The 14,263-nt window shown below is 37.7% G+C and overlaps 1 protein-coding gene across 2 annotated transcripts in view; it reads left to right on the top strand.

The window, feature by feature from the left end:
• The first annotated feature begins 978 nt into the window (after positions 1-978).
• Positions 979-14,263, top strand: part of LOC113683703 (filamin-A) — a 33,323-nt gene continuing 20,038 nt past the window's right edge. Inside the window, exons 1-3 of one of the 2 annotated variants that reach the window (XM_027200973.2) lie at positions 979-1,225; positions 2,767-3,319; positions 11,791-12,088. In XM_027200973.2, the coding sequence (XP_027056774.2) occupies positions 2,768-3,319; positions 11,791-12,088 (850 nt within the window). In that variant the 5' untranslated portion in view covers positions 979-1,225; position 2,767. Of the gene's footprint in view, positions 1,226-2,766; positions 3,320-11,163; positions 11,542-11,790; positions 12,089-14,263 lie in introns of those variants that run through there. The other variant, XM_089207738.1, reaches the window with a different exon arrangement.

Genomic DNA, 14,263 nt, shown 5'->3' with positions numbered 1-14,263 from the left:
GTGACAAGGCGTATAACATCTTTCTCCTATTTCTTTACCAAGTTCAAAATTTACCATCTCTCTTATTCCATACCTACAATATGTTCTTTAAAATTTCACTTTTCTGTTCTTATCTTTGTTTTGTGAGATCTTTGCTAGCAATGTTAATCTTGCAACACTCTCAATAAAGAACCAGCGATTGGGGCAAATCCCCATATAGGCTTGGCCAGACTTACGAACAGAAACAGGCGAAGTTGTGGAAATTTTGATGACTTTTTAGGCAAGGTGAGAAAAATAATTGGGGGCCACGGTTTTAGCTGAACTAAACCCGTTCCCCTTTCCCCATTCACCATTCTCCATTCCCCATTCCCCATTCCCCATTCCTTATTTCCTATTCCTAATTTTAGCAATCTCCTTTATATTTTACGATAGCGGTAAAAATATTCTCTATGGACTATGTTACAAGTTTGCTTTGTATTAAAACAAAATCAAGTTATTCAAGTAACTAGACGTTAAAAGTTAAAATGGTGAACTTTTGACGATCTGTAAAAACGGAATGGAGAACGATCTTGTCTCTTAAAATGCCTCCGTTTTGTGTGAGATACTTCATTGACAACGGGATAAAAATGTCATCTGTACAGCGCAATAGATCATTATATGTAAGCAAACCAAATATTTTATAATAGCGTATAAAATTACGACGGCTTGTTTCCCTTCCTTTAAAACTGTCCTCGTCTGATTTTATGTAGCCAATACTTGTCAAAACTTCAAGTTTTTAGTTATAAAATATGATTGTGAACTTACGCTAAATAAAACACAGCACCATAAATAATACTTCTGGCAATTTGTTCTTCAGGAATTTTTCCAAGATAAGAAAAGCTAGCGAACATATTTTTGCCAGTGATTATAACGTCTGTTCAGAGCGGGTGGTTAACAAAATTAACCAATCACATCCGAGCTGGCGAACGTTGTTTGAAAACGACGCTTGTTTTTCTAATTATTGACATGCAATATGAAAAATTCTGGAGTTTTCCTACCGTTCACACTTTCATGAGTTCCTGGAGTGGGGTTTAGTGGTTTTACAAATTATATGGCTGTCATTTACCAAAATAGGCCTGCTTTGTTTACCTTTTAAACGCACGTTTTTTCGCATTTCATCATTGGCAAATTTTTCTGCACTCAGCAATGTTGGGCGTTCGAGGAGCTCGGATGCAACGAAGCGTAAACACGAATTAAGTTACTAAAGGTAGGTACAAACTTTCTATGAGACTTTCAACCCTCAATTCTCCTCAGAGAGACTTTATCTTCCAGAATTTACCCATGCATTTTGCAGCTGCATAGCTCCTCTTGCTATTTATGATAGCGGAGAGACGTTTTAAACTGAATTCTACCAATCGAAGGTTTAGTTTCAGGTGAAGTAATAGGAACTTTCGTTGCATAATAACCTGCTATCCGAGCGTTATGTTAGCGTCGGTTAGTGTTGTTGCTTTTTTTTTTTCCTTTCCGTGGAATGCGAACTCCACTCGTATTAGCAAATTCAGCCAGTTTGGTTTTAAAGGGCGTCGCGGAAGAGCAGATAGTTAATTTAATCTCCTATATGGCAGCTCGATTCAAGTTCAACGTTGAATTTCGGGTTTAATTTTTAAGCTTAGTATAGGTGGGGCGTCCGCTTTAAACAGTCATTGGAAACTCGAAGATGAAAGCACGATGAAAGTCTTCACAATTCCCCCTTTTTTATGTGGCTCTTCTTCAATACTGATCTATCCATGCTGTTCTTTTCCACACGAGTCTTTTGAGGAGAAAATACTGTTGTCAGATTATTGCATTACACTACTATCAACTGAATCTTATCGAGTTTCTTATTGTTTAACAATCAAACATTTTTTTTTAAAGTACATTGTGTGTAGAGCAGGTAACAAACTGATTCTACAATCTAGTATTATCAACTGAGTTGATAACGCAAATTGGCCATCGCAATGAGTTTCAAAGCTGTCTCAATGGTCTGTAAATAAAATTGTTAACTCCCACGCTTTCTAAATCAAGATATGACCGAATGAACGAAGAGATATGTAATAAAAAAAACTGTTTAATTTATTTTCCTTACCCAAACTCATATAATCAGCCAGTGAGTCGGCTGATGTTTATAGGAAAAGGTGTAGTCATTAATTAAGTCACAGGAGTCGTGAACTTGGATATACTCCTGAATCATTTAAACCGCAATTAGTTTACATGCGAGTGTTGCATAGAGGACATCATCTATAATACGCCGAATGTATTGAAACGGAAAAGCACAAAAAAAGAGATTGCGTCCGACACTGGGACGAATGAATGAATTGTTTACGGACAACGATCACAGCCGACAGAAACCCTTAACTGCATCTTTGAGCATACTCAGTAGACCATGATTATTCCGCCAAAAGAGCAAGGGAATTATAACGTTGGCGTTTTCGAAAGCTCCTTTTCAAAATGTTTTCCGTTCACACTTTTAAAAAACCCAAAGCTAGCGTTTTCAAATTCAAACATTTGGATGAGCGTTTTCAGAGTTTTGTGTCTAGACTTACTTGAACGATACGCCTCTTCGCGGAAACCTGGTTGCGATTTTGGCCATGTTCACAGAAATTTCATGATCGGATTGGTAATGAGAGACAGCAATCGTTGGTAGTGAATCATGACATCTGGTACACAGAAAGTAGAACGTTTTCCTCTCGTATCCATCTGCACTGTCCCTGAAAAGACGTTCACTACTTTTCGAATGCTAACTTAAACCTTTTCTTATTTTTTTTACAGCATGGCCTCTTATACTTTCGAGAATGATGCAGTCCTCGACCGGAATCAGAACATTACACGACAACCAGCCAAAATTAGCCGAGTAAATGTCTCCGATGACGAAGGAGACCGAGAAATATCGTCGGGATTCCGTGGTCGATCCCAGAGCTTAAAATACCTCAATGAACGAGAAGAGACTGAGACCATATCTAGGTCAAAAAGCCTCAGGGATGTAGACACGGGAGATTTTGATAACGTCAAGGCTCGGGTGTCTTATGTTGATAGCTGGAACCCAGTGAATCCTGTAGGGCGGGGTAGGATAGCAAAAAAGATTCAAAGCTGGGAGAATTTGGACGCCGACGGAGACAACATGTCGAGAGACACAGAAAACGGATATGACAGAAAGAGCTACAATAGCTCAAATTCTTCACGAAAGCAGAGTTACGAGGGCTACGCAAGATATGGGTCGGCTGCCTCCGGTGGATGGAGGGATGAAAGATACGAGCAGTATGAAGAATACAGCCAGGAAACTTCTGCTTCGTATCTGTACAGCGACAGAGACCTAGACGATCAGGTAGGGGAATCAGATAACAGCATATGTGCGCTAAGTTTGAAAAGAAAATTCCGCGTTTGTTTGACTTGCCGATCGGTAAATATCGGAATTATCAAACGAATAAAAGGTATGATAATTCTTCACATTTGACCTGATAGTCTAAAAGGGTTTCATGATAATTGGAAGAGAGAGTGCCGAATTACTGTAAAAGTGGTACATTTTTGATTGACGCAAAAACTGGATAGACATTAACGGACACGGAAATTCAACTAAGTTTGAATTATTGAAAGGAAAGAAGAAAATGAATGAATCTGTAATGATTTAGAACATCAATGATCACCAATAGGCCAAGTAATCATTTAATTCCCGATCGTAGGTCAAACTCAGAGAGTTTCCTTTACACCGAATTGCGTGTCGTTACATTCTTTGGATCCCTCTAGAGGCAGGTTTTCAAGTTCTATTTAGGTATTGACATTAGACTTTGGAAGCTAAACTTATTCATTGCGTAGCAACACATGTAGGAAGTGGGATTAACCTCTTTCACACAATTTTTTGTCATTCGTCCCGAAAAATTCACACTAAGAATTCTCTGAGGACAGAATTGTACAGTCAAGTTATCGTCCAGTGGCTAAACTTGCCCGTTCATTTATGAATACTGAAGTTGTCATGGGTGTAAACTGATTGAATTGATACCGAGACATCCATGCTGATTTTTCGGTCACTTTGTTTGACTTATCTTCCCAACCTGTCCTTGAACCTTTGTAATGCTAAACAGGAATTTAACGAACAAACAATGAAACTTTTCTAAAACAAATTTAACAATAAAATTTGTTTGGGCAACAAATGCTTGTGACGATTGAGCGGTGTGGCCCAAAGCAAAAGATTTTAAATTCTATATTTAAAGTCCATGCATTTTTAGCATCATTTGGGAACAGATTCTTTGCAGAGGGAGACAAAATTAAAGGAAAAATGTCTGAAGATCCTCTTCTGGATCCCTTTTAAACACGCTGTTGTAAAAGTGATTTTGACATAACACTTGCTTGGTCTGAAGTAGACCTCGTCGGACGGTAAACTCTTTAGAAGCCGTTGTTTGATCTTGTCACGCAACAAAACTGTAACCAAAACAAAAAAAAACCCACTGTAAAACCACAACCCCGTTTTATGAGCAACCTTGAGGAATGAGATCTAAAGCTATACTTTGGACATCCTAGCGCAAAAGGTTGTCACGTTTTGTCACGCAACGCTCAGCCAAAGTGCCATAGCGATATGAAAGCTATCTTTAAGTGGGCGCAATTGTGCCAGTTCCACTGTAAAGTTCTCGATGACGGCAAGGAAAGCTGGTGACGATTAGTTTCGTCGTAGCCACGTTCTAGTGCGTTCCTAGCGATTGCAAAAGCTATCAGCCCCTCCATGTTTGATGTCGTTTACGTAGTTCCTTCCTGCGTCGCAATTTTAATTAAACTCAGGGGCCTAATTATGAAAGAGAGCGATGTCTACCTAAGTGCTTTTCTCACGGGAAAGCGTTTATCAGAGGGAAAGTGGAACTAGCTATTTCAAGCGACCTATAATTACTTTCCTTCGTATTTGTGCCCTTTAGAAGCCATGCAGCACTCCTTACGTGAGCATAGTCTATCATATCAGTCAACGAAGTAAAACTTCGCTTTGCCTTTTATTCGATCATCATTTGACTCTTCCATATGTCATAGGAGCTGGTCATGATAAGTTTTTTTTTTCCCAAGGACACTTTCTGATTGAACCAGATGTCAAGAAATTTAATCCAGATTTTTCGTTGGATCTTTTTTTGACGTCTAAGGTTATTTCCCATGCACAATATAATTGCATACTCTCACGCCAAGAAAGTGATCCTTACGAAATGCTCAACTTCTTTGTTAAATGATTCAATTATTAAGAGTGTATTCTAATCAATCTTAATCGAGGATTAACAACAAAACAAACCATCAGAGCAAATATAAAAACGCCCTATTTTGGTGATATTGGAGCAAAGAACGCCATCTGCGGTTTGTCGCTCACCCTCTGTTTTGCTCTCACAACTGGCTGGGAGCCTGAAAAAGTTTAATAAATGCAACGAATATTGTTATTCTTACGGATGGTGCGTTCCTCAAAGCAAACATCATCCTAAAAACTCGCGCATTAAACAACGAGACTAGAACTTTCTGACATAAAATTTTCTCTAATTTCTGTAAAGATTTCATAAATCACGTAGTCATAAAAAAAAGTTCATGAAAACACAAACAGTTTTCACTAGTATTTCAACGCTCAGCAGGTGTTTCCGCGACTAGCGTACTGGATTTCGGGTTAAGGGGTTATAAATATTTTTTCATTCTGTATTCACTGCCATGTACATGAGGAAGAATGTTAATCTATAAAAAAAACAAATACAACACCAACTGTATGGATTTTGTGTATCAGCGTGTGCGCTGAAACTTATTAAATTCATGCAAGGGATGACTTTTTAATTAGATACTGAATTGATGGTATATTGGCGAATGCCCTTGCCGATCCGAATCACGTAACATGAAAATAATTATTTCCTTGACTTTACTGAAAACTCTTCCTTCGAAGTCTCAAAAAAAGCTCAATATTCAGGTTCAAAAAAGATTTTAAGCCTGATCGCTTCAGTGTCGAGGTCTAATATTTTAACCTTGCCCAGGAGTTCAAAGAATCACGTTCCCAGTTTCCCTCTTTGTGACCAAATGAAAGACCTTAGAAACAAGATGGCGTCTATGACATCATTATCGGCGATCTCGCACCAGCGATTTTTTAAATCTTTACTGAGATCGCCGTCGTAAAATAATCTCTTTATATCATTCATTGATTAATTCAACTGTGATTAACATGCTGTGCTGGAATTCGAAAATTTACACGGAAGGTCAAGTTCACCTTCATGCAGAATTCCTAGACTAAATAGCCGGGGAAGGGGCTATCCCCTCACTGAGCGTAAACGCGACCCTTTTGCTGGATGGGGTGAACAGTTTCGAGTTAAAGGTTCTGCAAATGTCTGTCGAGGTGCTTGTCATTGAAAATTTGGGGAAAAAAATGTACTGTATATTCCCACAAGTTCTCTCTTTCCCTTCTTTTTTTTACGCACGATGCACGATTCTTAATTCATATGGAAGAGACATTTTTGTCAAACTTGGTTATGATCTACAGAACAAGGGTGTTTTGGCGGCCAAACGCGGTCCTAAAGCGACTCCTAAGTACTACCCCCTAAAGTAGGTGACCGCCATCTTGAATACTCAAAGTAGAGGGAGACTAGGGAGAGAAAGAAATGTCTTCGAAGAGGGAAGGAGGGGATTAGGCCTCCAAGTTCTAACTGAGTCTCCACTCGTTCACCCTCAGACGCAGCAATGACAACGTTACACCTGACTACCCGCTCTGTTATTATAATCTGTGTGAAAACAGACCCTTGAGACTATGCTACAAGTTTGAAGAGAATACAGCATTGCAAGTTAGAATATCAATTTATAGGAGAGAATATCTGTAGAGGTACAGGAACTCGACATTACAGGGAGAGATTGACACCTGTATCGCGTCTAGTTTTCCCAACACAAATCGTCGAAATCCTTTGACAAGGCTTGCAAAATTTAATTCAATTTAAAGATCAGCGTGTTTTCTATTTCCGGCCGATATAAACATTAGAGTAAATTAATAGTAGCGAAAATAGATACAAGTCAGAGACCAATTTGATTCGTGGCTTGAATAAATTGTAATTCAAACATCTCTTCTCCATTGCGATAAATAAAGCAGTAGACAGAATAAATTATCAAAGCTTGAATAACGTTTTGATTTGGAACTAAATTCTCAGAACTTATGTAAAAGGATGTGTACGGCAAACAGAAAGGAGAATGTCTATTTTCATCTTACAAACTCAAGAGGTTGATGAAATATCGGTCAGGTAGAATTTTAACAAGTTTGTATTCAGGTTAATGATCTATCAGGCCCACGAAATGATTTCTCGTTTATTTCCGACAAAGCAGTTACTTTGGACCTCAGAAAAGGCGTCTAACATGTCAGGTAACTTTGCTTTTGAAAGAAGTTTGAAATATAAAGTTTCTAATGATCTCTATCTTAGGAGAACTGTTCGACCGTAGTGAACGTAGTATTACTCGGCCGGTGTTTGTTATGTTAATGTAAACATGTCCTTCAAACCAAATTTCAGTCGCATTCACGCTGACGAGCTTTCCTCAAATAAAGCTCCTGGCAAGGTAATATTGTTTGCTGTATGAATTCGCTGAGATGAGTTGAAGACGACAATTGAATTCAAATACAAACTTGCAAAATTAGAATTTAATTCAGCCGTTTATAATTTCCTGTAAAGGCCCTCCGCGAGTTCCTGTCTTAAACATCAGGAAATTTAGTCTGTTTATTCAAATTCCAGTTTGTGCTTGATAAGTCTATCTCCAAATTTTTTAGGAAAGTCGGGTTTTCAAGGTAATTTTTTTCTTATTCCTCCATTTAAACACAGCCGGGGAAATCTAACCGAAGGGAAACTTGTCAAACTTGTGGGTTAAATTGACCTAGCACTCAAACGCTGGCTCGAGGATCAGTTGATGCATTAAAGAAACGTTCTCTGACAGAGTTGATCTTCTCTGGGTCTTTTCAGCGATGTTTTCATTTTTAATAGAAAAAATATTCCCTGCTCCAAATTCTACACTGGCTGCATTTGGCGCAATTTCCTGGCAATCCAAAGAGAGTCATTTGATCAATAGTGAGTAATCTTATTTCCTGACAGTTGTGTGCCTCTATCAATCCGTAATTTTTGCAACTAATTATCGTTTGAAACCTGGCTCAATATTTTCTGAGTGATCATTTGTCCAAGTAGCACTCGTATATTCCTGTTGGAACTTTCTAGACAAACGATGTTCATTTGAGTTTTCAGTTTCTGTTGCAATTTATTAGGTCTTCTTTGTGCTCCTTGTGTGTCACGCTTTAATAATTACCTCGCGAGTTGCGTGACACTCCTAGGTTACAATGTACGAGACCAATAACACTCCCCTTCCATCTCCACCTCACCCCACCCCATCTCTATTCCTAAGCATTCGACTTTTTCTCTTATTTAGTAGTTTTCAAAAGCAGAGATAGGATCGTACGCGTCCTCACGATTCTTGAAATGGGCCCCAAAAAGCAAAAAAAAAAAAAGCAATTGGTCTCGGAGTATAACGCATGTTCTGTAAATGGTTTGAAACAAGGAATAAACAATATCGTGCTTGTCCTGAAAATGCGTAATAATTTTAGTTATATTAATGATTATGATGTTAGGATTTCTACAGTGGCATATTCATGAGTTCATGGCGCCTTACAACGTTCGGAAGCTTCAGTTGATCGGAATCCAGGTTAGAAAAATTGCAATCAATCAGTTATTAAGACAAAAATTTGTATATTAAAAAAAGTGGTTGTTGTTGACTAACGTTTAGATGACATAGTCAGCAAAAAGAAAGTAATCACACGAGTATAGTAAGAAACTGTTTGTCAGTTGAGTACATCAATGCTGTAAGGTCTTGTAAGTCTGTATCGTGGAAGTGATGGGTTAGTTTTGCGGCAATTTCATTGGCTGCGTGACTCAATTGTGAATGTCGGACGAAAATAAGCTTTTGTTCGTATAATGTTTCCGCTGTAATTTAATTATCGAAACGTCAGTCATTCTATAAGCGACATAAGCCTATATCATGGCTGCCTCTAACACTTCGTATGATCGGTTATGAGCTATTTCACTGTTCTGCTGTATTACAAAAATTACAAAAGGTTTATTCATTAAAGTGATATGGAAAGTCTGTGGGTATTTTAAGGTGTTTTCGGGCGGGCTGCATCCCACAATATTAAACTGGAATTGATAGAGTACATATTTTTCAATATATTCAAGAGATGATTTACGAATTTTCTGGATCTTACCGGCATGGGCCTGCACCATTTAGAAGCATCTGGGTATGAAATTATTATGATAATAAACACAACTCCATGTCAAATTAATTTTCGATTCAAGTCTTGTTTCCTGTTTTTCACCTGGGGGAATTTTTGCACAATTTAAAAAAAAAAAGAGAGGTTTGACACCCGAAAAATTAAAATTCACTGAAGTTCCCTGAAAATGTCACCGTATTAATTTTATCTTGTGTGATATCAAATCCCGGAGCGGTTTGTAAAATATTCGTGGTATTTATTATTATTATTCGCCTCTTTCCGCAAAATGATTTCAACTTCCGTAAAAGAACAAATTATGATCGGTTGTTGAGACATGTTCTCGAAAATTCGTTTCGTTGTTTTAACGGATTGGGAAAAACGCCCCTACCGAAACTACGAAGGAGGGGCCGATCATTTCCATATTTTGAATTCCTCATCACGTCCTTTCTTTTCAAGGTCACAAAGGTCAAGTTGCTTTGCTATGGTGTGGAAAGATGTGGTCGCATTTCGCAAACCTTGTATGATCTGCGTTGGCGAGGTGGTAGTTTAGTTTTGGATAAGCGATAATTGGGATGACGAAGATAAACTATGTTGCAAAACGCACTCGAAACGCGATTTCCGTTGTTATGAGGCTACGTCATTGTAGATGGTTCGTGAAAATTTTTCTCTAAATTTTTCAAGGATATTATTAGCAATCCGTTTCAATCTCGTCCATTCCTGGCCATCCTGGTACCTTTTTCGTTCATCAGTTACTCTAACATTTTTTTCAGTATTATCAAACTAAAGTGTTGTCTCATTTAATAACGAAGGCACTTTCGCACAACTCAAAAAATGACCCTCAATCGACTTTATAATTAATTTGTCTACAATGTTAAGTACCTAAAAGGCTAAAAATTATCGTCAATTTAAGAAAAAATGTCCAAAATTATAGAAATTCTTCGAATTCGTAAAAAAAGAATTTCCTTAGCAAACCTAACAAAAACAATTCAAAAAAATTACCAATTGCAGGGATTAAAATCCGGAAAAAGGTTATTCCTGTGTCCTTAAACACTATAAAAATAACAGTCTTCCTGAAAATTTTTTAAGCATCACGTAAAATTGTACTTAAATAGAAAAGAACGTTGAGTGTGAAGTGATTTTTAAAGTTAATAAGCTTTTATCGTTCCTTTGGGATCGTTCAACCAAAATATGTACATCTGATTGATAAATATTATGTTAATCACATGAAGTAAGCTTTCTCCCAAAATTGTGACGCACTAACATAGGTACATGGCTCTTCCTGATAGTTGAAATTTTAGCAATAGTATGTGATGAAACATGATACGTAAGAGCTTCCCTCAGCTGAAATGGTCGCGTGACCCATTGAACTCTCGTTAAGAACAAAAGGCATTCATGTCACGCAATACTTCTGCAGATCTGTTTCTTTTTCAAGTCACGAGTTAAATGCAATTACTAATGTGTTCCTAATTTCAGTTCCGATGATATTTTAAATTACATGCTCTTCTAAATTGGTGAAAAATCGACGCCGTTTCCGTGCAAAACCAAACTCTCCACCAGTAAGATTGAAAAGATGGAAATAATTCATTCAGTTGGAAGCCACAAGGGGTCTTCACTTTACATCTTTAGAATCTGTCCTTTGAGCCAGCGTATATTTTGGTCGCAATCTCTTAATTTTTTTTCTCCGTGAAATAATACTTCATATTTGTCATCTCTATATGCTTTGATTTCAAAATGAATAAAACATTTGTCGATTAATCAATGTTTTGAAACAGCAGTGTCTTTCAGTCACGATTTCTCCTGTGATGATTGAGTGTGATGGCGTTGCGGTAACAGAGATAAACAAACTTGACGTTTGTTGACAAGATTGTTTTTGTTACAACAGAGTGAAAATTACACGAGAAAACGAAGTGAAAAGGATTACAAATGTTGCCAAGCGATACCAGAAAGTTGGTAAGACACAACATTTCTCATCGAGCGTTGCGTGACAAATATCCCAGACTCAAATCTGCCCTCTTGAGAAGCAACTTTTGTTTACCAGGCGATCAAATTGCGGCAGTCTTATTGTTCGTGACAACTTACACGCCTTTCCTCTATGTTGGATTTTTATTGGCTTTCAGTGCATTTTTTCTTGATAAGGATGTCCTATAGGAGAGCGAGATCCCAAAATATTCGGCATTCAGTTTAACGGAGCGGTTCCTGTGTCAAAGGGGTGCATTGGCACAAAATAGTGTGAGAACTATTCGGGCTGAACAGATTGGTGCGTGTCGAGCGCAAGAAGATTAACATCCCTCTCTAAACCTCTAGGGATCAAGTCAACAAAAATGGATGTAAGAATCACACACTTGACGCCTTATTATGTTTCTCTGTCCATCAGCTTTATGTATGAAGTATAAACATGAATAATTCAAAAACTATTTGATTGGTCGCGGCCTGACTACAGAAGACAGGTTGGACGATCCATATATTCCCGTCGATTGGCGGGCTCGGGGCGTCTTTTCTTGAAGCTTCCAACTACAAAGCGACTAAGGTAGCTTGTAGTTGTCTCTCATAAGTTGACACTTTTATTATCCTTGTAGATCGACACCAAAATGCCCGATACAGATCCCACGGCCTCGGATGCCGAGTGGAAAAAGATTCAACAAAACACGTTCACAAGATGGTGCAACGAACATCTGAAGTGTGTTAACAAATACATTTACAATCTGGAAACAGACTTAGCCGACGGGTTAAAGCTTATAGCCTTACTGCAGGTCCTCTCGCACAAGAAAATCGCTAAATACAACAAGAAGCCATCGTTTAGACCTCAAAAAATGGAGAACATTTCCATAGCACTCAAGTTTATCGAGAGCGAGAACATTCGACTTGTAAATATCGGTGAGTACAGCTACCTCCCTATTCAATCTTTTTTTGCATAAATGCAGCTAAACGTGTTTGGTAATTATTCCTTATAAATGAATGCAGAATTCCATTCTGCAAAATCTTTACGACCACCACTAGTGTTACATTCTCTCGTATGAGTATTTGTCTTGCTATTTGTGGCATAAGACCTTTTAAACTCCGCTATAGACAAACAACCTTAACATAGTCAATATTTTTGAGCTAGTTTTTGATCGGGTTGATGGAATCTTTAAAACAGAACAGTCAGATAACGCTTTTGTGAGTGCCATAAATATGGGTTGACTCGGCGTTACAACCACACTACCATATTTAGTCATTTCTGCCTACTTCAGACATTACAAGAAATAATGCAGACTGTTCAAATTTGCTGTTGTCTAACAGAGCGGTCGTTTTTGGCCGTTTCGTCTGTTTGTTCGACTGCGACCGCGAGGAAAGCACGCCGAATGATTTATCGCCGAAGACAATTGGTATTATTTTGGTTAAAGCTGGAAAAATGTACCAAAGCTTTCGTTCTTGTATGCCATGAAGCCAGGGCGTTCACCAGATCTTAGCACGCAAATTTTTCAAAGGACGTAATTGTACTTGCAACTATCTTCAGGCTGACTTTAATTTCTGATGTGTATCTGCGGTTTTTTGTCGGATTTCTGAATGCTTGCTTGTCTTTCAAATAAATGCCGAATTCTTTTGAACTCTTGAGGTCGCGATCAACTATTCGATCGTGTGTTCCATTCGACTAGCTTGTCGATTTCCTTTGAAATATTCCCACAGAGCGCAAATTTAATTATAAGATCACACTATCACAACCATGAAAACTTGCACAATTGGAAGTGCTGGTCTACCCGTCGTAGCAATCTTACAAAAAATTTCACTCTGTTTATTTAATGTCTGGTTTCGTAAGTTTAAAGAGTGCCAGTTTTCTTGTTTCAAAACCTACGAGTAATCGTTTACTATTCAGCTCAACTCATGTAAACATGAAGTGAGAGTTGACCTACAATTAATCTCTCGAAACTTCTGGATTAAAGTTTATCGTTTAAAACGGTGATTTAGCGTACAATTTACGACATCGATCACAAATAAGGTAGAAATGAGTTGTTTGATGCACTGCAAATTATGAAACTCCAGCGAATACTAGTAATATCTGCAGACATCTTGGGGGTTCGGCCGCACTGATCCATGTTAGATTTAAAATTCAAATACAAAATTAACTCGTGCATGAAACCTCGCGTTTCGCAAGTGTATGAATGCATTTCCTCCCCGCCTTTTTTACTCTGGGCGTAAAATAAAACCAAGTAATGGAGTCGACTGCCAGATTCTTATTCACTGGATTTATCCGGTAAATGGACAATTAAACCTCAAACATGACTATGCAATTATTTACAAACACAATGTAACTACTGGAGTCTTCTTTGACAGAAGTTTAATGAATGATCTTTCAAGATATCTCTAAACACAATAAAAGTGCAATTACCTTTGTTAATAATCTGTTTGGAATTTCAAATGGAATCTCGGACTTGTTTCATTTATTTGGATCTTAAATACCATAAAAGTTTGGTCTCAATAACTTGAATAAACTTGCTGTGATCAGCTGAACATCAGCATTGTTTGTTGGCTAAACATACGTTTCAAAAGTCAATTAGAGAAGTATCATGTTGCATGCTTTCAAAATATTTCTCTAGCTTTTTGAAAGTTGAATAACCCCTTTTACATTTTGAGTGTGATTAACTTAAAACTTCTCTTTACTGACTGAATGCACTCTTAACCAGGAAGGTTATGAGAATAGGGAAAATTTTAAAAAAGGCATATTTTCTGGATAGAACTTAAATTTCCCAAGGACAACCAAGGGCAGTTGTGCACTTGTCCATTAGAAAAAAATAAGCTTTCATAACTTGGGAATTAAAGGGTTGCATGATGAGAAACACACCCCTTTAATGTCACAGCTTTTGTTTATGCTTGTCAGTACTGTATATTACTTCAGAAAGTTTTGGTAACAATATCATAAAATGTGAATTTCCTTATGGAATACATTGCTTAAGTATTGACATTTCATGCAAGAGACAACTGAACTTTCAAGAGTGTGGACCCTTTGAGTGTCCATTAGTATCTATTGAACTGAAAAAGAGAAAAATTTGCTAAAACCACAAAGTTGCCTGA

The sequence above is a fragment of the Pocillopora damicornis genome, chromosome 5, assembly GCF_964200805.1.
Source record: "Pocillopora damicornis chromosome 5, jaPocDami1.2, whole genome shotgun sequence".
Taxonomy (NCBI): domain Eukaryota; kingdom Metazoa; phylum Cnidaria; class Anthozoa; order Scleractinia; family Pocilloporidae; genus Pocillopora; species Pocillopora damicornis.
Note: the sequence above shows the minus strand (reverse complement) of the source record. Positions and strands in the feature narration are given on the sequence as shown.